This window comes from Chanodichthys erythropterus, chromosome 9 (genome assembly GCF_024489055.1).
Source record: "Chanodichthys erythropterus isolate Z2021 chromosome 9, ASM2448905v1, whole genome shotgun sequence".
Lineage (NCBI taxonomy): Eukaryota > Metazoa > Chordata > Actinopteri > Cypriniformes > Xenocyprididae > Chanodichthys > Chanodichthys erythropterus.
In genome coordinates, this window is record NC_090229.1 from 15,274,298 (window position 1) to 15,297,836 (window position 23,539).

General features: G+C 35.7%; 3 protein-coding genes across 5 annotated transcripts; all 3 read right to left on the reverse strand.

The window, feature by feature from the left end:
• Positions 1 to 323: 323 nt before the first annotated feature.
• si:dkeyp-82a1.6 (torsin-1A-interacting protein 2) lies at positions 324 to 3,875 on the reverse strand. Its single transcript, XM_067393651.1, has 8 exons — positions 3,731 to 3,875; positions 2,786 to 2,926; positions 2,521 to 2,682; positions 2,253 to 2,444; positions 2,024 to 2,128; positions 1,748 to 1,855; positions 1,533 to 1,592; positions 324 to 1,445 (listed from the first exon to the last, which is right to left on the reverse strand). The coding sequence occupies exons 1-8, from the start codon at positions 3,801 to 3,803 to the stop codon at positions 649 to 651; spliced, it is 1,638 nt and encodes a 545-aa protein (XP_067249752.1). The 5' UTR covers positions 3,804 to 3,875; the 3' UTR covers positions 324 to 648.
• Positions 3,876 to 4,048: 173 nt separating this feature from the next.
• Positions 4,049 to 13,822, reverse strand: zgc:112962 (uncharacterized protein LOC548348 homolog). Of its 3 annotated transcripts, XM_067394712.1 has the most exons (16): positions 13,721 to 13,822; positions 13,461 to 13,545; positions 12,804 to 12,872; positions 11,217 to 11,264; positions 10,917 to 11,003; positions 10,722 to 10,757; positions 9,006 to 9,095; positions 8,595 to 8,663; positions 8,250 to 8,318; positions 7,590 to 7,676; positions 7,392 to 7,445; positions 7,005 to 7,094; positions 6,794 to 6,832; positions 5,733 to 5,786; positions 5,361 to 5,435; positions 4,049 to 5,209 (listed from the first exon to the last, which is right to left on the reverse strand). In XM_067394712.1, exons 2-16 carry the CDS (start codon positions 13,480 to 13,482, stop codon positions 4,434 to 4,436), a joined length of 1,665 nt encoding a protein of 554 aa, XP_067250813.1. In that variant the 5' UTR covers positions 13,483 to 13,545; positions 13,721 to 13,822; the 3' UTR covers positions 4,049 to 4,433. The 3 variants fall into 3 exon arrangements, with proteins under 3 accessions (XP_067250813.1, XP_067250815.1, XP_067250816.1); XM_067394714.1 differs by lacking the exon at positions 10,917 to 11,003; XM_067394715.1 differs by lacking the exon at positions 7,590 to 7,676.
• A 540-nt stretch (positions 13,823 to 14,362) lies between these two features.
• aldh9a1a.1 (aldehyde dehydrogenase 9 family, member A1a, tandem duplicate 1) lies at positions 14,363 to 22,974 on the reverse strand. The gene is made up of 12 exons (XM_067393653.1): positions 22,823 to 22,974; positions 22,285 to 22,441; positions 20,643 to 20,788; positions 19,183 to 19,312; positions 18,966 to 19,100; positions 18,612 to 18,808; positions 18,179 to 18,319; positions 17,079 to 17,267; positions 16,241 to 16,328; positions 15,961 to 16,102; positions 15,191 to 15,303; positions 14,363 to 15,024 (listed from the first exon to the last, which is right to left on the reverse strand). The coding sequence occupies exons 2-12, from the start codon at positions 22,433 to 22,435 to the stop codon at positions 14,930 to 14,932; spliced, it is 1,527 nt and encodes a 508-aa protein (XP_067249754.1). The 5' UTR covers positions 22,436 to 22,441; positions 22,823 to 22,974; the 3' UTR covers positions 14,363 to 14,929.
• Positions 22,975 to 23,539: the final 565 nt, after the last annotated feature.

Below are 23,539 nucleotides of genomic sequence, written 5' to 3' on the forward strand. Positions count from 1 at the left end.
ACATTTATGTGGAGGTAGACAGTCAAACTACACCCTAACCCTACCAGTAACTATCGCTCCACCCATTAGGCCCACAAAGGTGGAGCTGGACTAGGTCAAGGTCCACCCATTATGTCCAGAAAGGGGAGCTCTGCAGTGAGCAGCACTTGTTTATCCATTTGAAAACAACTATGACAAAACAGAATTATCAAGGACAAGAAAATGAAAACTCACAATAAGAAAACAAATATAGACTGACTTTTAATTATTATAAATCTTATTCAAGCAAATAAAATGAACCCAAACTACATTTCGATTGGTAAAAAGAGTTGAGTTTACAATTCAGAGCTTAACTTCAAAAATCAGTGCAAAACTTCAGTTATTACCACACTTGGCCTTGGGAAGAAATGTACAACTGTAAGCCAAATGCTGTTGGATAATTATTATTATGATCAAGTGTCTGCCTTCACACACATTATCTAAGAAAACAAAACAAAATTGAGTCAAATACAAAGCCATTTGTATAAAATATTTATAAACAAACACATTTTTAAAAACCTCTTTGGAATAAACATCTATGTACATTTATATGGTCCTTGGACCCAAAACTCTACAAAATTACATATCCAGCCCAATACAGTGATTCAATCTTACGATTTTCTGTAAAGATTAGTCCCTACATCCCTGCTGTTCAATTTTCTCCTCTGGAGCCACCGGCAGGATGACATGAGAAATTCTGCTCCACAATCCACTCAGTTTATCCACGTCCATTTGATTAAACTTAGCAGATGTATCTGAGGAGACAAACTTCTGCTTTATGTGGTCATGTACCATGTCCTCCACTACACTCAGATTGGCATCTTGGGCTATGGCATTCACCGAAAGCATCACAGTGAAGACAAGGAAAACCTTTTTGTAAGCTGCATTCTCGTGGTCACAGTAACGATAGAAAATGAGAGTAGATCCAGGAGGGAGCTCCTCAAAACGGTGCACAACAGCTGCAGGTTTATCACCTTCAAACGCTTCCTTCAGCGCCTCATCTATCTCCAGCTTGACCTGATCACTGTCTTTTGCGCTTTTGGTGGTCCCATCGATTTCTAAGATTGAAGCGTTATGGAGCGTGGAGTACGCTGTGGCTAAGCTTCGAGCGAGGCAGCCCAATGTCCTTTCAGCCTGAAGGCCAGCGGTCAGAATTACGCTGACCGGTTCAGTGGGGTTGTCCACGCTCAGGTGACTCTTAAGATGTTTCCCACTCCTCTTCCAGAACACTGGACGTTGACTGGGGTAAAGGGTCTGTAAAGCTTCTAATTCCAGATCAAATTTCTCCTTTGTTTCAGAATGGGACCTGTCAGTTTGAGGCAAATTTGACCACTGAAATATCTTACAAGCCAAAAAGCCCAAAGCAATCAGCAATCCTGTCAGTATCAGAGACCACAGAAGAATCTTGCACATGTACGACAACCAGCCTAGAAAAACATGCATAAAGCAGAGTGAATGTGAGACAAATCTGCTTGTTTAAACTATGCGAAATAAATGAAAGCAACAAAAAATACCTTGAGAGGAGGAGACTGGACTTGTTTTTGAGATGACTGGTTTCTGCGAATTCTTCAGTTCTTGAAGACAAAGTAAAAGAATTATGATCTACAAATTCTTAAATATTATCCATTTTTCTTTACTGGCAATTTTTTTTAAAAGACTAAATTATGAATGTAAAAATTATAATTTTTTTTCAAGTAATAAAATATGAAAAAGTGACAATTACAGTTACCTGTTTTTTTGTGTTGAGCGGTTTGATTTGCAATGGGACGTTTAAATGTTTGGTAGACGTTGATCATCGGGGGTTTAGGTCTGTTCCAGTTCCCAGGACAAGGGGCATCTAGAGATGGGATATAAACTTTGATCAATTAAAATTAATGAAAAATTGTAACATATACAGTAAGAACATTATTAAGCATCATAATGTGCACTTTTACCAATGAAATTATGCTTACTCTAATTTTATTCATATAATTAAAATAGTAATACAAAAGAAAACTTTACACACTTTTGGCTTTCTCTGTAATGAGATTCCGATTCAGACTATTTTTATTTCTCATACTTGAAGCATCTTGTAGGATTTCCGGTGGTACAGTCCGCAAACTAGCGGGATCTGCAATGAAAACAATCCTTGTGAGTAAAATCAAATACATGAACTGACATATCTATGCATTTCAATGCAAATGGGTTGTGCATTATTTGGAAACTGAAAGGTAATTTCATTAATGAAAACAAACCTAAAGATGTTGTGTTTGGTCTGTAATTTTCTGTTCTGGTTTTGGTTCCGTGGATCTCAGTATCCACAGTTGTTTGATGAATGGACATTTGGTTGACCAGGGTTGGGTTTGGTCTCCCCTTATGTTTCAGATTTTCTTCGAATACACAGGCAGGATGCTTTTCTACTGTCCCAGACTGGGCTGAGGAATCCACTGAAGGAATATAGCACAACCTGCTTAATATTATTTGACCTAACACTTAATGCTTGTTTCTCAAATAGCATCTTACCTTTTAAACTAGGCTCACAGTCCTCCCCATCGGAGTGCATATCTTGATCCTGGTCTTCATCCTCACCCATCTCCACATCTACAGGTTTAAATCCATCACCGCTCTCATTTGTATCACTTGCTTTCTCTGTCTCGCCAAGCTTTTGCATCTTAACAGGGGTTTCTGTGTTGGATTAACAAAAATGAGTACACACGTTAGCATAACAAATATGCTTTGCCTGAGAAACAAAATGTAAGAAGACATTTTTTAATTTAATTTGACATACCATCATCATCCTCCTTCTCGTGGTTCTTGGAATTTTCAGACTCCTTGGATCCATTGACAGCTCTGGATGCCCCATCATCTTCCCTCATGTTCCGTAATCTTTTTAGTGGGGCTCTGGGTTTAAGATCAGCACTGTATAAAGCTAAGAGAGGATGAACCGAGAAATTATCGTATAGAAATATACCAACAAACGACCATTTTCTTTTTGTTAAGTAACGTTACTTTGTTTGTGCATCAGCGGAAACTGACAGTGACAACCGATTTCGGCGCGATCTTTATCAAGTAAACAGAGATATATCAACAACTGGACGTTGTTATCTTTAATAATAGCCTTATAAGAATTGTTTTCAAAATGTTAATTTTACACTAAACGACTTGTTGAGAATATATGTTAAAATAATGAAACTATTAGCTATTTAGCTTATATGCTCAAGCTAACCAGTGGATATTTTAACATTTTAGCCTAGTTGGTGAATCCCAACTATTTAATTATATATAACTTATGTTTTACATAAAGAGACAGAGAGTAGCTTTGAAAGAACATGTTTGCTGTTTTATAAGGAGCATGCGTGGTTCACAAACGCATGAGAATCTGAAAGCAAATGGCAAAGCTTAACGTTATCACAAAAAAAAAAAACGCTATAATAAAGATATACGGAGACACTGCCTTGAAATAATTTGTTTAGCATATTGTTGATAACAAATAATGTAAAGAAAGACGGACGAGCCCAGAATCTAAACTCAAACAGCAAGGTTTACACTAAGCAACGTTAGATCGCTTTATATATTAAGAATGAAACCCCTAACAAAAACATATTCGCCGTGCATCACAGTTTTGCTCTTTTGGCAAAAGATACTATTTCTGGCAGGCAAGTTAAGTAGCATTTGGTTCAATTGACATTTCTGTAGTATATTAAATCAGGTTAAGAGTTTTATAAAGTCAAACCTGGCCTAGGTGCATGTCTGGTGCTTCTCCTCCTCGTTGTAGATCCATCTTCTTTAGAATCACCCGAATCCATTTGTTTTATATCTCGCAGTTCTTGACAAACTTTTTTCTTTTCCTATGCTGCCGAAACCGGAAAACGGAACATTAATGGTGGTTTTCGTCGGAGCGACTTCAGCGGAACACAACTTTACTGCCGGAAATAGTTCACAATTAGTTTCATTTCATAAAAACGCGTTAGTAGCTAAACAGCATTGGTCTATGATCAGTCACAAACGTGTCAAAGGAAGCACAAAAGAGCAGATACATTTATTAAGGCACGTTTGTTTTCTTTAATAAATCTTTAAAGTATGAAAAAAATCAATCATTCACCAAATATACACGTTCATCCTTGCTCAAACACATTTCCAGATTAAAAAGAACCTTAATTCAAGACATAATTTAGATACAAATAGATTTACACACAAAAAAAAGCATTACAAATGGGAAAATTACTTCGTTTTATCCTTCTATAAATTTCATAATCTGAAGCGTTATAATTTAATATGAAAGAAGGAAAAATTATGAGGCCTATCATTCATAAAGCAGCAAATACCAATATGCATCTTTTCCCCCTCTTTTTTTCAAAGTATGAGCCCTCATTTGTGTGGCAGCGCATAAGTATAATATTTGTGCAACAACAACAAAATAAAGTCGAAAAACTATTTCAAAATGATTTATCACAGTTCCCACAGCCCTGTTGTTCAATTGTCTCTTCTGCAGCCACTGGCAAGATGAGATGTGAAATTCTGCTCCACAGTCCACTCAGTTTGTCCACATCCATTTCATTAAACGTAGCTAACTTGTCTGAGGAGACAAACTTCTGTTTTACGTGCTCTTGAACCATCTCCTCAACTCTCCCTAGACTGACATTGGATGGCACTTCCACATCAAGCATTACAGTAAAGGCCAAGAAGACGTTCTTATAAGCCGCATTCTCATGGTCACAGTAACGGTAAAAGATGAGAGTGGATCCAGGAGGGAGCTCTTCAAATCGGTGGATTACTGCAGCAAGCGTTTTACCATCAAAGGCTTTTCTCAACTCACTATCAATGTCCAGCTTGACCTGATCACTGTCTTGTGACGCTTTACTTTTTCCATTGATGTTTAGAACTGAAGAGTTAAGTGCAGTGGAAAAAGCTTGAGCCAAGCATCGAGCCAAACAATCAAGTGTCCTTTCAGCCCTGTGACCAGACGTAAGAATAAGGCTGACGGGCTCTGTGGGATGCACAGCTTTCAGGTGGCGTCTGAGATGAATCTGACTCCTCCTCCAGAGTTCTGGCCACTGATTTGGAAAGATAGTCTTAAGTTTGTCCATTTCCTGATTGAACACGTCCACCACATTAAACTCGTTTGGTACAGGTGGAGTTGATTTAGAAGGAAAAAAAATAACATAAACGATAGCTGCAAGTAGGACAGCTAAAGCACCATACTTTAACAGTTCTGTAAGAAAAGAAATTATTATTATTAGAGTGAAATTATTGGCTGCTTTTCTACGAAAATCATTTGACAGTCATTCTTCATTATAGTAAAGACTTATTTTAGACAAGTAATTTCTTTACAGACGGTCAGAATGTAGAGAAGAACAACTTACTCTCATTCTCTCTCTCTCTGATCTGTGGTTGTGTTTCTTGTGGACGTTCAGAAGTGTCAGTATGTTGTAGTGGCTCTAAATGTAAAAATCAAGCAACAGCTTTTAAATGTAAGAACAAAACACCACTTTTCAAATTACAACAATAATTCACTTAATCTATAGACATTACATGACAAATCGTACATTTATAAAATGGCATACTGTAGGAGAATCACTTAAAGGGATAATTCACTGCTGACAAGATGGGCAAACCTAGCCATACAACTAAAACATACAACTAATATCACACAAATTAACAGTTAATACTTGACCTCTGACTCACTGCATTCTTATATTTGCTTGTTCAGAGAACTTTTTGAAAACCAGACCTACCCTCCTCTTTTTTACTTCCAGTATCTGGAGAAGAATCACCAGATGAGTCAACATCTGTAAAGTAGCAGCAGAAGAGCAGTTTTAGCTATTTAGCTGAGAATGGCTGTTAAATTTCACTACTTTCTGACTCCTAATCTGAACACACTTTGATAATAAACAAATGCAGTAATCTGCTTCATTCTAAGAAAAAATACCTCCTGACTTCTCGGGTTTTTATATTATATTATATTATATTATATCACTTAATAAAACATACTGCAGGCAAAAAAATAATAATTCACCTAATCTAGAAATAAGATGCTAAAATGCACAAATGATTTAAACACAAATGATTTTAACAATGATTTAATGTCATGTACTGCAGGCAAAACAGCTTTATTTATCTCAACAATAAATTGAAGATGTGCAATTAATATGACACAAAATAAAAGTTAATACTTGTCCCATGACTCCCTACATTCTTACATTTCCCTGTTCAGAGACCATTTTGACAAACATTACTTTAGTTTGAATCAAAAAGCATGATTATAACGTCCTGCAAACTAGACATACCACCCACTTTAAGCCAAGTTTACACTAACAGGACGTTAAACGTCAGCAGACCGCTGTGCTGTTCAGACTACATGACTTGCTGTGGAGTCTTGAAGTAGTTGTGGTGTTCACACTATGTGACACTACGTAAATGATCTGCAACAGGAGGTTACGCACTACACGAGCTGACGACAGCTCTGTCACCCAATGACTTTATTTGAAAATGGATGTTGGGAGGAAATTAGATTTTAAATTAAATTTAATTAAAATAAAAAAATGAATTAAATTTAAAATTAAAAATTAAAATAAGACAAGTTTACACTACAGGATTTTAAGTCCGGCTTAAGCCCAATTTGCAAGTTACCGAGCTCGCCGACAGGTCGGCTGTGATCAGAGGAAAATCAGCGAGTTGATACTTGAACCATGACTCCCTACATTCTTATATTTCCCTGTTCAGAGACCATTATGACAAACATTACTTTTGTTTTAATCAAAAAGCGTGATCATAATTTCCTGCAAACTAGACATACCGTCCTCTTTAGGTGCAGAATCACCAGACGAGCCAACATCTGTAAAGTAGAAGTAGAAGAGCAGTTTTAGCCATTTAGCTGAGAATGGCTGTTAAATCTCACAATTTTCTGATTCCTAACCTGATTCCAGCCTTACAACTGCTTATAAATGACAACACATATTGATAATAAACAAATGCAGTAATCTGCTTCATTCCAAGAAAAAAAATACCTCCTTTTGTCTTCTCAAGTTTATTGACATTCTCTTTATCATCTTCTTTCGTAGATTCAGGTCCAGAAGTGGCGCGAGGTTGTAGTGCCTCTAAATGTAAAAAGCAAGCAACAACTACTAAAAGCAAGAACAAAACACCACTTTTCAAACTGCAACAATAATTCACTTAATCTATAGACATTACATGACAAAATGTACATTTATAAAATGGCATACTGTAGGAGAATCACTTAAAGGGATAATTCACTGCTGACAAGATGGGCAAACCTAGCCATACAACTAAAACATACAACTAATATCACACAAAATAACAGTTAATACTTGACCTCTGACTCACTGCATTCTTATATTTGCTTGTTCAGAGAACTTTTTGAAAACCAGACCTACCCTCCTCTTTTTTAGTTCCAGTATCTGGAGAAGAATCACTAGATGAGTCAACATCTGTAAAGTAGCAGCAGAAGAGCAGTTAAATCTCACTACTTTCTGATTCCTAAATTGATTCCAGCCTTACAACTGCTTATAAATGACAACACATATTGATAATAAACAAATGCAAAGATCAGCCTTATTCCAAGAAAAAAATACCTCCTTCACTCTTCACAGGTTTATTATTATCGTTCTCTTTATCTACTTCTTTCGTAGGTTCAGAGTGAAGGACGTTCTGTGTCTCCTCTGTGTGTCAGACAAGAGAAAGTGTATAGTTTTGTGTGCAATGACTGAGTGTAAACAGCACAACTGTTACAACAAACATTAAATCTGTAATGGTCATAAACTCGACGTCATGCAATACTTACATTCTCTTTATATATTTTTGTAACATGATAAAATATTACAGTGCTGTAAACAATTTTACACAACAATGATATGATATGCTGTAAACTCACTCTCAAGTGTACAAATGTACAAAAATTATTTAATATGACATACTGTAGGCAAAATGGCTTCATTTATCTCAAACGTACTACAAATTTGAAACGTACAAATAATATCAAAATTAAATATAAATATCCACTAATATCAAAATAAAGTTAATACTTGACCCCTGACTCCCTACATTTTTAAATTTCCCTGTTCAGAGAACATTTTGACAAACATTAATTCTGTTCAAATCAAAAATCAGGATGTACCACTCTCTTTAGGTGCGTTATCTGGAAATTAACTATACAAAGCATGACTATGTATAGCACTGTAAACTCCTTCTGTTACACATCAATGATATGATGTGATGTAAAAATGTCAACTCACTCTCATTCTTTTCAACACTGATCGGTGGTTGGTTGCCTTGTCCAGAAGAGGCTTCATGTTGTATTGATGCTACATGTATAAAACAATCAAAAGCTTTTAAATGTAAAAATTAAACCACTTTTCAAATTGCATTAATATTTCACCTAATCTATAGAAATTAGATTCCAAAATGTTGCTTAGTGTCTAGAAGGTTAACTACAATTTCTCCAGTATTCTGTCAGATAAGGAAACAGCATATTGCATCTATTCTGTGGAATTACTTACATCCCTAAAAACCATTCAAACTAACAATAATTCTATCATGAAGATCGTGAGAATAAAAGTTTGACTTCATGCAACACTTACCGCCCTCTCCTGTAGTTTTGTCACCTGACAAAGAACCACTAGATGGATCAGTCACTTCAGATGTTAATCCTGCATTTGATAAGAGGAAAAGAGCAGTTCAAGTTTTTAAAGACCTATTAAATGATTTGAGCAAAGTTTTCTGACTTTTTTTTCATGTTTCCCTTTGTTGTTATTTTTTTCATACACTGCTCAATTTTGAGATTTTGCTTCCATAACGTCTTTATTCAGACTACTGGAAAGAAAACATGCAAAATACACATGTAAGTGTTTATTTCATCATACAACTGCTTATAAACAATAAACCATTTTTGATTCCTAACCTGATTCCAGCCTTACAACTGCTTATAAATGACAACACATATTGATAATAAACAAATGCAGTAATCTGCTTCATTCCAAGAAAAAAAATACCTCCTTTTGTCTTCTCAAGTTTATTGACATTCTCTTTATCATCTTCTTTCGTAGATTCAGGTCCAGAAGTGGCGCGAGGTTGTAGTGCCTCTAAATGTAAAAAGCAAGCAACAACTACTAAAAGCAAGAACAAAACACCACTTTTCAAACTGCAACAATAATTCACTTAATCTATAGACATTACATGACAAAATGTACATTTATAAAATGGCATACTGTAGGAGAATCACTTAAAGGGATAATTCACTGCTGACAAGATGGGCAAACCTAGCCATACAACTAAAACATACAATAAAATCTCACAAAATAACAATTAATACTTGACCTCTGACTCACTGCATTCTTATATTTCCCTGTTCAGAGACCATTATGATGAACATTACTTTTGTTTGATTATAACTTCCTGCAAACTAGACATACCACCCTCTTTAAGCCAAGTTTACACTAACAGGACTTCAAACATCGGCAGGTCACTGTGCTGTTCAGACTACGTGACTTGCTGTGGAGTCTTGAAGTAGTTGTGGTGTTCAAACTACACTGTGTTCCAAATTATTATGCAAGTGACAGATTAGTAAGATTTCAGTACAATAAACATTCAGATTTTAGTTTTTCTAAGAAAATGTTTGTTTGTTTATTTATCCATGTCTTTTTAGATAACTGGTATCAATCTCAGACAAAATTTGCCAGGTCTATGGAAACCCTATTTAGAGGTTGTTCCACATTATTAAGTCACAGTTCTCATGCAATATGAGGAGGAAGAAAGATCTTTCTGAAGATGAAAAGCATGAAATGGTCCAATGTTGTGCAAAAGGCATGAAAACAACTAATATTGTGTGAAACTGAATGGAGATTATCGAATTATCATAAGATTTGTGAGTGATTTAGAGCACAGCAGAACTCGGTCAGATAATGGCTTATTAATGAAAGTTCCTGTCAAAATAATTAATTGTATTAAAAGGGCAGCTATAAAAAGGCCAGTGTTGAGCAGCAAACAGGTATTTGAAGCTGTTGGTGTCTCTGGATTCTTGAGAACCTCTCCATGCAGGCTGGCAGTTGTGCGTAAAGATGCATTTCAGCCATCACTAACCAAACCTCACAAAGGGAAACATTTACAGTGGATGTAGAAATACATTTTCAAACAGTTTTAGTGCTGTGGTGTTTTTTTGCAGCATGGGATAGTCCATAGTGCATTGTATTTCAGAAGGAACTATCCTCCTTTTTATACCATAGCTGAAAATGGCCAGTTATGAACTCCACATATCTTGCAAAAGTCATTTAAATACCCTCCATCTCACTTCCCAATAATCCAACCCAAATCATCACCTGCCAGCTCCTTGCTGAGGTCGCAGTCTTGTTTGAACGTGGTGGCCATTCACCAACCATCAAGAAATCCATCCATTTAGACCATCCATTGTAGTACGGCATTAGTCAGTGAATAAAACTATTTAAAAATGAGTCTTCATGTATTTCTAAACCCACTGTAAATGTTTCTCTTTGTGAGGTTTGGTTAGTGGTGGCTGAAATGCATCTTTACGCACAACTGCCAGCCTGCTTGTTTATGGATAAATAAACAAAAACATTTTCTTAGAAAAACTAAAATCTGAACGTTTATTGTACTAAAATCTTACTGATGTGTCACTTGCATAATAATTTGGAACGCAGTGTATGTGACACTAAGTAAATGATCTGCAACAGGAGGTTACGCACTAGACATACCGTCCTCTTTAGGTGAATCACCAGACGAGCCAACATCTGTAAAGTAGAAGTAGAAGAGCAGTTTTAGCTATTTAGCTGAGAATGGCTGTTAAATCTCACTACTTTCTGATTCCAGCCTTACAACTGCTTATAAATGACAACACATATTGATTGCAAACAAATGCAAAGATCAGCCTTATTCCAAGAAAAAAATACCTCCTTCACTCTTCACAGGTTTATTATTATCATTCTCTTTATCTACTTCTTTCGTAGGTTCAGAGTGAAGGACGTTCTGTGTCTCCTCTGTGTGTCAGACAAGAGAAAGTGTATAGTTTTGTGTGCAATGACTGAGTGTAAACAGCACAATAAACCGTTACAACCAACATTAAATCTGTAATGGTCATAAACTCGACATAATGCTATACTTACATTGTCTTTGTATATTGTTGTAACATGATAAAAAATTACAGTGCTGTCAGCAATTTTACACAATGATATGATATGCAGTAAACTCACTCTCATTCTCTGACATTCTGGTCTCTGGTTGGCTTTTTTGTGGAAGTCCTGAAGAGGCACAAATGTACAAAAATTATTTAATATAACATACTGCAGGCAAAATGGCTTCATTTATCTCAAGCGTACTACAAATTTGAAACATACAAATAATATCAAAATTAAATATAAATATCCACTAATATCAAAATAAAAGTTAATACTTGACCCCTGACTCCCTACATTTTTAAATTCCCCTGTTCAGAGAACATTTTGACAAACATTAATTCTGTTCAAATAAAAAATCAGGATGTGCCACTCTCTTTAGGTGCGTTATCTGGAAATTAACTATACAAAGCATGACTATGTATTAGTGGTGGGCATAGATTAATTTTTTTAATCTAGATTAATCTCACTGTAATCTTGGAATTAATCTAGATTAATTTAGATTAAAATGGCTCATTTGAATTCTGCCGAAGACATTCAGAATATGTGTGCTAACCAAATAATGACTAAACGTAATCCGCTATTTTGTACGACAAAGCAGTCAGGAGTTAGAAGATTAACCTCGGTGGAGTTAAACTTGAAAACTTGTGTATATTGACATCTTTCCGCGTTTAAAACGGCAATGATTCTCATGTTCATTCATGTTTATTTGATGCTGTGGACTCTTAGTAAGAGATGATCGGTTTACGAGCCTCTTGAGCTGAGGGGCTACAGCAATCTGTCACGACCAGGGTTTGAGATTAACTTCTTTGCTCACCAGCCACTGTGGCTAGTGCTTTTCCAAAGTTACCAGCCACTCAGCATTTTCACTGGCCACAATTTTGATGTTGGTAAATTACATTTTATATGATTAAAGTTGACTTTGTTATGCTTAAAGTACTTTATTTTGAGCAATTTTACTTGATTTAGAAGATTTAAAACCCTTTCAAACTTTTAAATGCAGATTGACCACCCAAATCAAGACTACATTGTATATCAGCTGGTATGTACAGGTGGGCAAGAGGTGGACAATATGAGTATGGGCTGATATGAGATAAGTTATTTGTGTTAGGCTATATAATAGAACAAAGAAGCAAATTACAAAAACAATCAGAGCACAAATGAATCAGTGTATCGAATCATGATTCAGATCGCGTGTCAAACTGCCAACGGTTGAAATCACGTGACTTTGGCGCTCCGAACAGCAGATTCAATACACTGATTCATTTATGCTCCAAAGCTTCATGAAGCAGTGTTTTGAAATCAGCCATCACTAAATAAGTTGTTTTTTTGTTTTTTTTGGCGCACCAAAAAAGTTCTCTTCGCTTTATAATATTAATATTGAACCACTGTACTCACATGAACTGATTTAAATATGTTTTTATTACATTAATGGATCTTGAGAGAGAAAGTGTCATTGCTCCCTATGCAGGCCTCACGGAGCCATCGGATTTCAACTAAAATATCTTAATTTGTGTTCTGAAGATTAATGAAGGTCTTATGGGTGTGGAACGCCGTGAGGGTAAGTAATAAATGACAGAATTTTTTTTATTTTTGGGTGAACTAACCCTTTAATTCTATCATGAAGATCATGATAATAAAAGTTTGACTTAATGCAACACTTACCACCCTCTCCTGTAGTTTTGTCACCTGACAAAGAACCACTAGATCGATCAGTCACTTCAGATGTTAATCCTGCATGTGAAAAGAGGAAAAGAGGAGTTCAGGTTTTTAAAGACCCATTAAATGATTTGAGCACAGTTTTCTTTCTTTTTTTCATGTTTCCTTTTGTTGTTGTTTTTTTTTTCATGCACTGATCAATTTTGAGATTTTGGGCTATTTTGCTTCCATAACACGTCTTCATTCAGACTACTGGAAAGAAAACATGCAAAATACACATCTAAGTGTTTGTTTCATCACACTTTATTTATTTGAATCTCTAGATTTCAATTACAGTATCTTTGAAGGCCGTTTTCTCAAGATGAGTTTTATCTCATGCACCAGGCCAAAAATCTCCACTAACGTAACACTTACATACACCAAACTTTCCAATTCTGTACTATATCTATATTCGGACTGTTTTTATATAATCATTAAAAAACTTTTTATTTTCCTGGCTGTTTACAGTATTTTCTGATTTATGGAGTGATATAAAGACAGATTCAAATTCCCACTGTAAATATATGTCAGACAAGTGAACAAGTTATGGACATGTATGCAAATTAATCCATATTTAATTTGCATATTCAAACATAACATTTCTGAAACATTTAATATATCTACCACAGTCGCCTTCGCTTGCCATTGCTCTTGCACAAATGCCTCCTTTATCAATGAGCTGAGTTGAAACAGAGCATTTAAAATGGACCTGAATGTAGAAACAACGCCACATTAACACACATATAAACCACAAATGCTCCAGTAACATGAAAGTACAGGCAGTTAATAATAAGAGTAGCATTATAACCTGAAATACAGCAAACACGGTGCTAAAAAAAACTATATTGACGCGTAGAACAAACACCCCTGAAACACATACTCACCTATTATCTACCTGTCACCACTTTAAGATAATATTTCGGATTTTGCCCTATCGGACAAGTCACACGTCCAAACACAAATGCGCCAGTTCCGGGTGGCGCTAGGAACTTTTTGATTTAGTGAATTGTTTCCTGCGGACGTTTTCTGAAGAGGGACATCATGTACGCAAGGCAGAGCACATTTCTTCAAATAAAGAGGAGTTATCAATTGTTAAGCAGAAAATTTAAATGTATATATATATATATATAATTACGAATAATAAATTACTTAAACGAATTTAAGGCGTGGGGTTCATAAACGTTAAAGGTTTTCTAAGAGTTTCAACAACATTCTTATTCTTCATAAATCTTAAGCCACTAATAACTACATAGATATATTTAGAACAGATTGGTCTTCATAAATTTAGCCTCATCTACAAATTAATTAATCCAACTAAATATGCGATTTACAATACTGTTATTATACTGTTATTCCCCTCCCCCCTCCCCTCAACAAAATAATCACTTCATATAATACAATCCAAAAATCGTATATTTATATGTTAAATACGTATTTAATTTTTTAAAATAGTTTTATGCATGCCTTGTTCACAACCTTAGAGAGAAACAATTTATGACATTTTTGAAGAAACGGTGTCAAGAATAAAAGCTGTAGAGAGACCATTTCTGGGAAGAAATTCTTCAAAAAGGCATCAACATGTAGAGTAGTATGAATATTCCCTTAATTTCAAGTGCACACATTATGCATCCATGTTGCAGCAATCTAGTAGAATACACACAGATTCCAGTGGCATCGTTTTACTCTTATCTCTAGCGGAGGAATAAATGGAATTGAAATAAATTATAGAACACACTTCCTGATGTTATTACAAATTTAAGGTGTTCATGTTTCATTCACAATAGCCCCACAAACATGTGGAACCGGTTACACCACAGACACAAGTTGCATAAAAGTGAAGGAAAAGAGTACAATTTTTCCTATTGAAAACCAAGGTAATTTTATTTGAAATGCTACAAACTTGTCAACCACTATTCTAATACAAATTCTTCATGGCATTGAGACATAGTGACAGAGATGGTAAACAAAAGTCTAAAACCTGAGATACAAAAGTGTAATATATTTGTGAAGTATAACTAACTAGCTTTTGATCGAACTGGTGTCTTGGTAATCATATTGCTGTCGGGGATGCTGGTGGTTTACCCCACAATAGCCTAAAATAAGCTTTCCACATCTCCCATTTCCACCACAACAGTCTTGAGCTGAGAGTAGTACTCAATCGTCACTTGCCCATTCTCCCTTCCAAACCCTAAAAGAAAAGGGGATAATAATAATGATAATAATGTAAGATCTCTCTAGTATTTATGAAATGATTTGCATGTGTACTGAAACGCTGTTTACACAGATTTGTTTACAGTTTTTCCTGAAGATGATACCATCAATAATCGTCTCATGAAGCAATAAGCTTAGAGTACCTGACATCTTGTAGCCTCCAAAAGGAACTTCTACAGGGCCGACATTGTAGTTGTTGATGTAGCACGTTCCTGCCTGAATGTTTTCAGCAACTCTGTGGGCACGAGCTATATCCCTAAAAACAAAGCACAGGAAAATGTTAAATCGTATAATATTAGGGCAGCTGGTTTACTGGGTTAATTTAGTGTGATTAATAAAAACAAAATAAGAAAAAAAAAAAGTTAAGTTTACAGAAATGTATTATATCAATACTTTTTTGTAGATAACAGATTCAGTTAAAAGATAACTAAATTATAGCACTTCCCACAAAACAGCTTAATAAACATGATAAATAAACCATAAAAGAAAAATGCTAAAAAGGTCTCCTGGTTCAGGGCTAGGTTTAAGGCCCATTCAAAGAATAATAACTATAAAACAATACCATCCACACCAACAGACAATAATGTTTATTACTGCAGTTATGTCATCTGCCAATTTAAGTGCTCAAGTTCTTTAAAGTTGGATAGATTTTGATCAGCTCTCAATGTTTTTATCATTTTATCAGCTGGAAAAAATTTGTTGTGGAAGGGATTCAAATGATATTGTTCCTGTAAGTTATTATAGACTTCCTTATTTTCAGAATTAGAAAGATTATTAAAACTGTATAGTTATAGTTATCATTATAGTTCTAGTTCTTGGTGTGAACGGGCCTTTAACTTTGGCAAGTTTACATGCATGTTAACTTTGGCACACCCTAATTTTTAAACAATAAAAATTTTCTGTATGGAGTCACCTGGTGAAGACTCCAGAAGCCAAGCCAAAGGTTGTGTTGTTGGCTCTTTGAAGAACCTCCTCCTCTGTGTCAAAAGGCAGAACAGACATCACAGGGCCAAAGATCTCCTCCTTTACACAGGTCATATCATCCCTGCAGTTATCTGTGTGTAGCGTAGCAAAAGTAAAAGTACAGATAAAGAAAAAGGAGTTCAGAATCAAGCTGATTGAGATAAAAAGTTAAAACATTTGTTAAAGGAAACTGTAATATGAAGGGGTTGATAATAATATGCCTTTCTCACCCAGCACACATGGGGACACAAAGTATCCGTCTTTCAGTTTGGAATCACTAGGAACAAATCGTTCTCCTCCACATAAAACTTTTGCACCCTAAAACAACAATGAAAACGTTTTTTTTTTTTTTTTTTAACTACATAATATCTTAAACAATGAAATGTTTTAAAAAAAGCATGAGTGTTGGTGTTTGGAAAAAAAGTAGTTAAAGTCATGATAAAATGGAAGTAGCAACAGGTAATTTCTTCCATATTGTACATCCGAGTGTAATGGATTTTGGAAAAAGGTTCTATCCATTCGTTGCTGATTGGATTTTGTGATGTGGCCATTGCGTTCAAAAGGGGAGGGGGCGGGGTTTAAGCTGACTAAATGATTGGAGAAGTCATGTCACCAGAGAGAAGTCTGTTGTTTTTACCAGAAGATCAACTTGACACTTTGATTAAATATTACAAAAGGTCAAAAAAAAAAAAAAAAAAAAAAAAAAAAGTAAAAAAAGTAAAAACATTTAGATGAATTGTTAACAATAAGATCTATAACATGCATTTACAAAATAGATAGGATGAATTCTCATTTCATGCTGTGTAGAAGTATAGATTTTAATGGCATGTCAGCATCTAGGGCTATTTTTATAATTTTTTTTTTTTTTTTTTTTTTTTTTTTTTTTTTACAAGAATTGCATAAACAAAATTAAAAACAAAACAAAAAGAAAAATACAGTTACAAAATTACACAAGATGTCTTATATCTACATATAAAATTCTAAAACTTTCTCTGGTAAAATCCAACTAAACAAGACCTTAAGTGAGCTTTCATTTCATTCTGACTTTAAATAGCTGTACTACATTACCTGTTCTTTAGCTTGTTTGATGAAGCCCAGCACTCTTTCCATGTGGGGTTTACTGATCAGAGCCCCCATACGTGTCCCGTCACACATAGGATCCCCAACAGGGATGGCCTTGGTCCTCTTCACCACTTCCTCCAAGAACTGTGGCATGATCTCTCTTTGTACAAACACCCGCGTTCCATTGCAGCACACCTGGGAACAATTCAACACATTTACAGTACTGTCTTTAAAGGGAGCAGCCCTTCTGTTCTAAGAATGCTGGGCAATCAGTGGCACACAAGCCATCCTTTGTAGATTTGATTCATTTATAAAGAAGCGGTCTTCTAGAAATGTGTTTTACAAATTTACATACAGTACTACACTAGTGCAGCAACACACTAGTGAAGCTGTAAATATGGACCCGATGGCCAACTGAAAGCTGAGGACTGTGGGTTTGAGTCACATCAGGGTCATATAAAAGCATCTGGAGAAGCCAGTGATGTGCAATGTAAATGGAATCTCACATAAAATATTTGCAAATAAAGCACCATTTCCACCCCAATTGTTGCAAAATATCTGTAATAAAAAAGGTTGATGCAATCAGGGAAGCCACTGTGGCTCTCTTATCCTACATTATAGATGAATTATGCCTCAGAGCGCACAGACAATGCTGCATATTGGATAAACACTGTGTTGCCTGGTGCTTGAGGAGGCAATCATGTGAGAATTCTGGGAGGGAATTAAACAAAATCATTTTAAAGACAGACTTGGCTCAGGCATTTGAGATGCTGTGCAATGAAATTGGTCCACTGATTAGTCCAGTGGAAATGTGTTTCCATCATAGTTTACGGATAAAAAGAATGAACTGCTTCATTTGAGCGCATACATTTTTTTATGCACATTTTTAGAATTTATGCGTATCTTGGCGTTTCCATCCAGTGTTTTTTTATACGATATCCTAAAATGTGCATAAAAATAGGTGGATGGAAACATAGCTAGTGACAGCAAAAACAGACACACTTTGAAAGTGCAGCAAAAAAAAAAAAAAAAACGTGCAAATGTCTGTGTTTTATATAGTAAAAGGTGTGTGGTTGAAACAGAAATTATTGTTTTGTTTTACACACCTCTCCCTGGGTGAGGAAGTTAGCCATGAGGGCCCCTTTGATTGCATTTTCCAGTTCACAGTCCTTAAAGATAATCAGTGGTGACTTTCCTCCAAGCTCCAGAGTCACCTGCTTCACACCTTTGGCTGCCATTTCCATAACCTTTATAGGAATGGGCACATCACATCAAAAATACATTTTAAAATGTCAATGTCTATTGTTTTTACTGAAGAACATAAGGTTCTGGAATCACAAAATGAATCAAGATTAATTAATACTAAATGTTAATAAATATATCAATATAAAAAGCTTTGAAAATAAGCAGCTTTGTCATTTTTATCAGAACTACTGGAAATATCTTAGAGTGAGGATTTAAGACTTCAAAAGAGACCAAATGTTTATATTGATAGCTAATACTCATTTCCTCCTGGTTTATTTTGTTTTCATGCTATACCTTTTTTCCAGTGGGAACACTGCCTGTGAAGGACACTTTAGCCACCATTGGATGGTGACACAGCAACCCCCCTGTCTCGGCTCCTCCTTGTACCACGTTAAAGAGTCCATCTGGGACACCTGCCTCTTTATAGATCTCTGCCAACATAACTGCTGTCACTGGGGTCATGGGAGATGGTTTAAACACCATGGAATTACCTAAGAGGGAGAGATGATCATATGTTTGCATAAGAGACAGAAACAGACATGGGGGAACAAGGAAAAGATAGTGGACCACTATCAAAAAGTATTTTGGAGACTGCATGAATAAGTCCAGTCACAAGATATACAGATATATAAATCAACATTCTCATACCGCAGGCCATAGCTGGGGCTGACTTCCAGGCAGCTATCTGGAATGGGTAGTTCCAAGCTCCAATGCCGACACACACTCCCAGTGGCTCCCTTCTGGTGTAGGCAAAAGATCCTCCTGGAAGCTGTATATGCTGGCCTGAGTTTACAAAGACAATTCTTAGATATGATAAGGATTTTTTGAGAATATCAGCCATATTTTCATGTTTTAACAAGCCTACCTGACAGTGTGGGGGCAATGCCAGCATAGTACTCAATACACTGCCAAGCAACGTCAATATCCACCTGAGCCTCAGTGATAGATTTGCCATTGTTGGCCACTTCCGCTCTCGCAATTAAATCTCTGCGCTCCTGCATGTGAGAACGGGAAGATCAGAACTTTTTACAATCATGAAATCGATATTCAACATCATGACAGACAAGAACAGAGGCAATTTATACTGATTTCTGTAATTACATTTACGCCCCATTAATTTTTCCAATAGGGATTACAAAAAATGTGTTGGTTTAAGATTTTTAAGCCATGAACCAAACAACCAGCCACAACATGAATCACATTACAAAGCGTTTGAAAATTGGTCAAAAAGACAAAAGGTACAAGAATTTAATGAGGGGGAAAAAAAATTTAATTCTATGAAACATTGTGAATAATCAAATTTAAAAGGAGTAATATAAAACTATTGATTTATTAAATTAAATACTTCGGGTTTATTGCAAATATGCATAATATGCATATAAATATTTAAGTAGTGTAGGGAGTGACAAAAGAATATACAGTCAATTAACAACCTTGGACATTGGTCTTAAAGGTGCATAATGTATCCTTAAAAAATAATTCCACTATGGAGAAAACAGATTTTTACTTCCAACTGTTGCACTCTATTGACTACTCTGTTCATTGGAAAATCTTTAGAAGCAGCATTATAAAACGGTTAGTTCCTGTCCTTGATTCTGATTGGTCAATAACAGTTTAATTCACGATAAAACACAGCTATGGCTGCTTCACTCAACGGTTCTGTGTATCACTACACAACACCCTTAGCATTGTAAACTGTATGTTCTCAATTGATATTGTTCATTGAAGCTTACTATATTATGCAGAAGAGTATTTTGAGAGAGATCAAGTGAGCGAGTTTATTACCTGCATTCAGATTTAGCATTTTCCTTCAGGTCATAATAAAACATCTGTTTAAATGTCTGATGTATTATCTTGTCCTTTTAACAGTTAAGGGGTTTTCCCGTGCTAGTCAAAGCATTTGTCAGTTGCGTCTTGTTCCGTGTTCACAACAATTCTTTTCAATGTAAAAATCTTCGCTACAGACTGACACACTCATAAAGACAGTCTTTGCCGCCATCTAATGGCGCAATAATGTAACTTCTGTTGCTGTTCACTGTTAGGGACCATTTTTCCGGTGGAAGGAAGGCTTTTAGTTAAAGTTTACATCATAAAAGTTGCATTGATACATATTTATGGCTTTAATATTTGTATTGTGTGGTAACCGTTTTATAAAAGCAATAAGGTACTTGAGGCTAGTGCTGTATCGTGAATAAGTCATGGCTGAAAGGGTTGCAGGCACTCCGCTTCACGTCATGTCTAACAATGCCCTTCAGCCGTGACTTATTCACGATACAGCACAGCCTCTCGTACCTTATTGCTTACTTATACACTGTATGCATTTACCCTAATAATTCTGGCAGCCTCCAGCATGATCCGGGCCCTCTCCATTCCTGATAATTTACTCCATTTTAGATATGCAGAATGAGCACTTTTTATGGCCTGATCTACCTCCTCTTCTCCGCAGGGAATCATATCACACAGCACACGACCTGGGAACAGAAAAGAGGGTGAACTACAAGCACTGAACGTGATTAAGGAAGGCTGTTTGTGAGCATATCCTTTTGTTACATTAAATTAAGTGTTTTTATATTTAGACTTAACAGTTTCAAAGTGTTGTTTCTATAATTGTCTATTGAGATATGAGGCAAAAGACAGCAGGATAATTATAGTAAATCAATAACTTAATGCACAACCTGTACAACTAGGGCATTGTGATTAAAGGTTCAGTTCAGAACTATAAACACAAATTGAACTACAGACAGATCTGTGTGAGACCAACGTTTAAATGGAGGTTTGGGTAAATTGATTAATAATTAGTATCCAAGCCTGATGAAAAATATTTATTTAATGTTATCGAGGTAAAATTTAATCTGCAACAACATGTGCTGTTCATATCTTTATAAAAGTTCACAATAGCAATATAAATGGCTATTAAATTACCCACGACTGGCAGATCAACATGCTACTTCGTTGCCCTCTAATACGGAAGGACGAATTTTTGAGTATTAAATGAAATTAAATGCTGTTTGTATGAAGACACTAACTGAGACGATTATTGACTTGCAGTTTACAGTGACAGGATGCATGTGACTATGCTTCACAAATATATGTGAATTCCCAGGCAGACACAATTGTGAATTCATATTATGTCCTGCTCTTCAGCTTTTTTTTCTCCTCAAAAAGTGCACATATTTTATAATGTCAAATTAAAGGGATAGTTCACCCAAAAATGAAAATTTGATGTTTATCTGCTTACCCCCAGAGCATCCAAGATGTAGGCGACTTTGTTTCTTCAGTAGAACACAAATGATTATTTTTAACTCCAACCGTTACAGTCTGTCAGTCAATTAATGCTAGTGGATGGGAACTTCTACTATAAGAGTGAATAAAACTTGCATAGACAATCCAAATTAAACCCTGCGGCTCGTGACGACACATTGATGTCCTGAGACACAAAACATGGACTTGTCTATGCAAGTCTTATTTACTCTTATAGTAGAAGTTCCCATCCACTAGCATTAATTGGGGTAACTGGGGGTAAGTAGATAAACATAAAATTTTCATTTTTGTGTGAACTATCCCTTTAAGTCGCCACACAAGTGATTTTGTAGTCTATACTGACACCTATTGGCCTGCCCTAGATACATCAAGTTTGTTTACCAACTGCTCCTACTTTACTTTTTATTCTAAGGCTATTTGTTTCTTTTTTGTTTTGTTCATTGTCATCTATGCTGTAAACTTGGGCTCCAGTGACTCTAGTATGTATAGTTTGTTCATTGTTATACGTTTTGGTTAGCTTAGTCCTACATTGTCATGTTTATACATTATATAGTTTGTCAACTGCATGACATGCTGCTGCTGATGTCAAACGGAAATGCACATGAGGGGGCGACCCGCTCATAGTAGGATTAAAACTAGAAAAATATATATGCACAATTATATGCACGTAACCTAAAAGTAATGTATTATGGTTAATAAATCATACCGGTTGCAGGTTCGTATACTGGTTCAGAATTCTTAGTGTCCTTCGGCTTCACTCTCGCTCCACCCCAGAAATTCAGCGGCTCCTTCACCACCAAAGTACCCGTGGAAACGTTGTGAAACTCAGGCAGCGACAGAAGCGGTTGCTGAGCCATTCTGGTCTGGACGGGAACCAATTATGTAAATGCTCAGTCAATGTCAACACTTGTTAGCGGTATATTTTTGTTTCCAGTTTCTCGTTGGTTGCAGTAGTGTCATTAATATTATAGACAACATGTATTCTTGCTTATGCAGAGCGTGCACAGTTAAACTTCATTGCATGAACAGACTTCGAATAATATGGTTTGTAGAGCAGCTAGGCTAAGCCACATCACTGCAACTACGGAGAAACACCCATTTTACAGGTCTTTGAAAGAACATTTCGTGAATAAGAATGCAGTACTGACATATCTAGTTTATAGATTAATTGTACAAAACAACTGGAGTTTATAAGAGAGTGCATATGACGCACTAAAAAGATGTTAAAAATTCAAGATCCTTACCTTTTCAAAACAACACGTTTACTGCACAAAAGTAGATCGTTCACCTTCTACAGTCGTGGGGCGAAAGGTCGTCTCCACAATTGTCTTTGCCTTTAAAGCCTTTGGTTGCTTAAACTGATCCCGTGATTTCATTACATAAAGGGTGGGTGGGATGATATAGGAATGTTTACCTTAAGTACCGCCTTTGGACCACAGATGTCAATCATGGTTTCAACACATTTTTGACAAATTTCCAGAAGGCAAGAATTGCGCAAAATATCCAGATACGCATTTTCAATTTGATGTGCATGACTCTAGTTTTGCACCTGTTACATAAAAAAAATCTCTCTTTAACTCTCAGAAAGACAATACACAAGAGAATATTGCTTCGGTCTTGCTCTCTCTCACATGGGGGTTATTATTATTTTTTTTAATTTAAAAAAATCTGTTTTATGTGTAGCATTATTGGATAATTTATTTCTTATCTATCTATCTATCTATCTATCTATCTATCTATCTATCTATCTATCTATCAAAACTTTATGGAATCTATCTATCTATCTATCTATCTATCTATCTATCAAAACTTTATGGAATCTATCTATCTATCTATCTATCTATCTATCTATCTATCTATCTATCTATCATAACTTTATGGAATTTATGTATAACCATTCATCAAATTCTAACATAACGGAGTGATTCTAAAAAGAAACTAGATAAAAAAGTTTGAGGACA

Excerpts from the sequence above, each read along its gene's own strand:
- si:dkeyp-82a1.6 (XM_067393651.1), bottom strand. The coding sequence starts at position 3,803 with ATGGATTCGGGTGATTCTAAAGAAGATGGATCTACAACGAGGAGGAGA. Across the intron at positions 2,683-2,785 it reads CGAGAAGGAGGATGATGATG|AAACCCCTGTTAAGATGCAA; the intron begins GTATGTCAAATT and ends AATCCAACACAG. Across the intron at positions 1,446-1,532 it reads TCCAGTCTCCTCCTCTCAAG|GCTGGTTGTCGTACATGTGC; the intron begins GTATTTTTTGTT and ends ATGTTTTTCTAG.
- zgc:112962 (XM_067394712.1), bottom strand. The coding sequence starts at position 13,482 with ATGGCAAGCGAAGGCGACTGTG. Across the intron at positions 9,096-10,721 it reads TGATTCACCTAAAGAGGACG|AGGCACTACAACCTCGCGCC; the intron begins GTATGTCTAGTG and ends TTTTACATTTAG. Across the intron at positions 7,095-7,391 it reads TGGAACTAAAAAAGAGGAGG|AGGCACTACAACCTCGCGCC; the intron begins GTAGGTCTGGTT and ends TTTTACATTTAG.
- aldh9a1a.1 (XM_067393653.1), bottom strand. The coding sequence starts at position 22,435 with ATGGCTCAGCAACCGCTTCTGTCGCTGCCTGAGTTTCACAACGTTTCC. Across the intron at positions 17,268-18,178 it reads ACTTCCTCACCCAGGGAGAG|GTGTGCTGCAATGGAACGCG; the intron begins GTGTGTAAAACA and ends AATTGTTCCCAG. Across the intron at positions 15,304-15,960 it reads GCTTCTGGAGTCTTCACCAG|GGATATAGCTCGTGCCCACA; the intron begins GTGACTCCATAC and ends CTTTGTTTTTAG.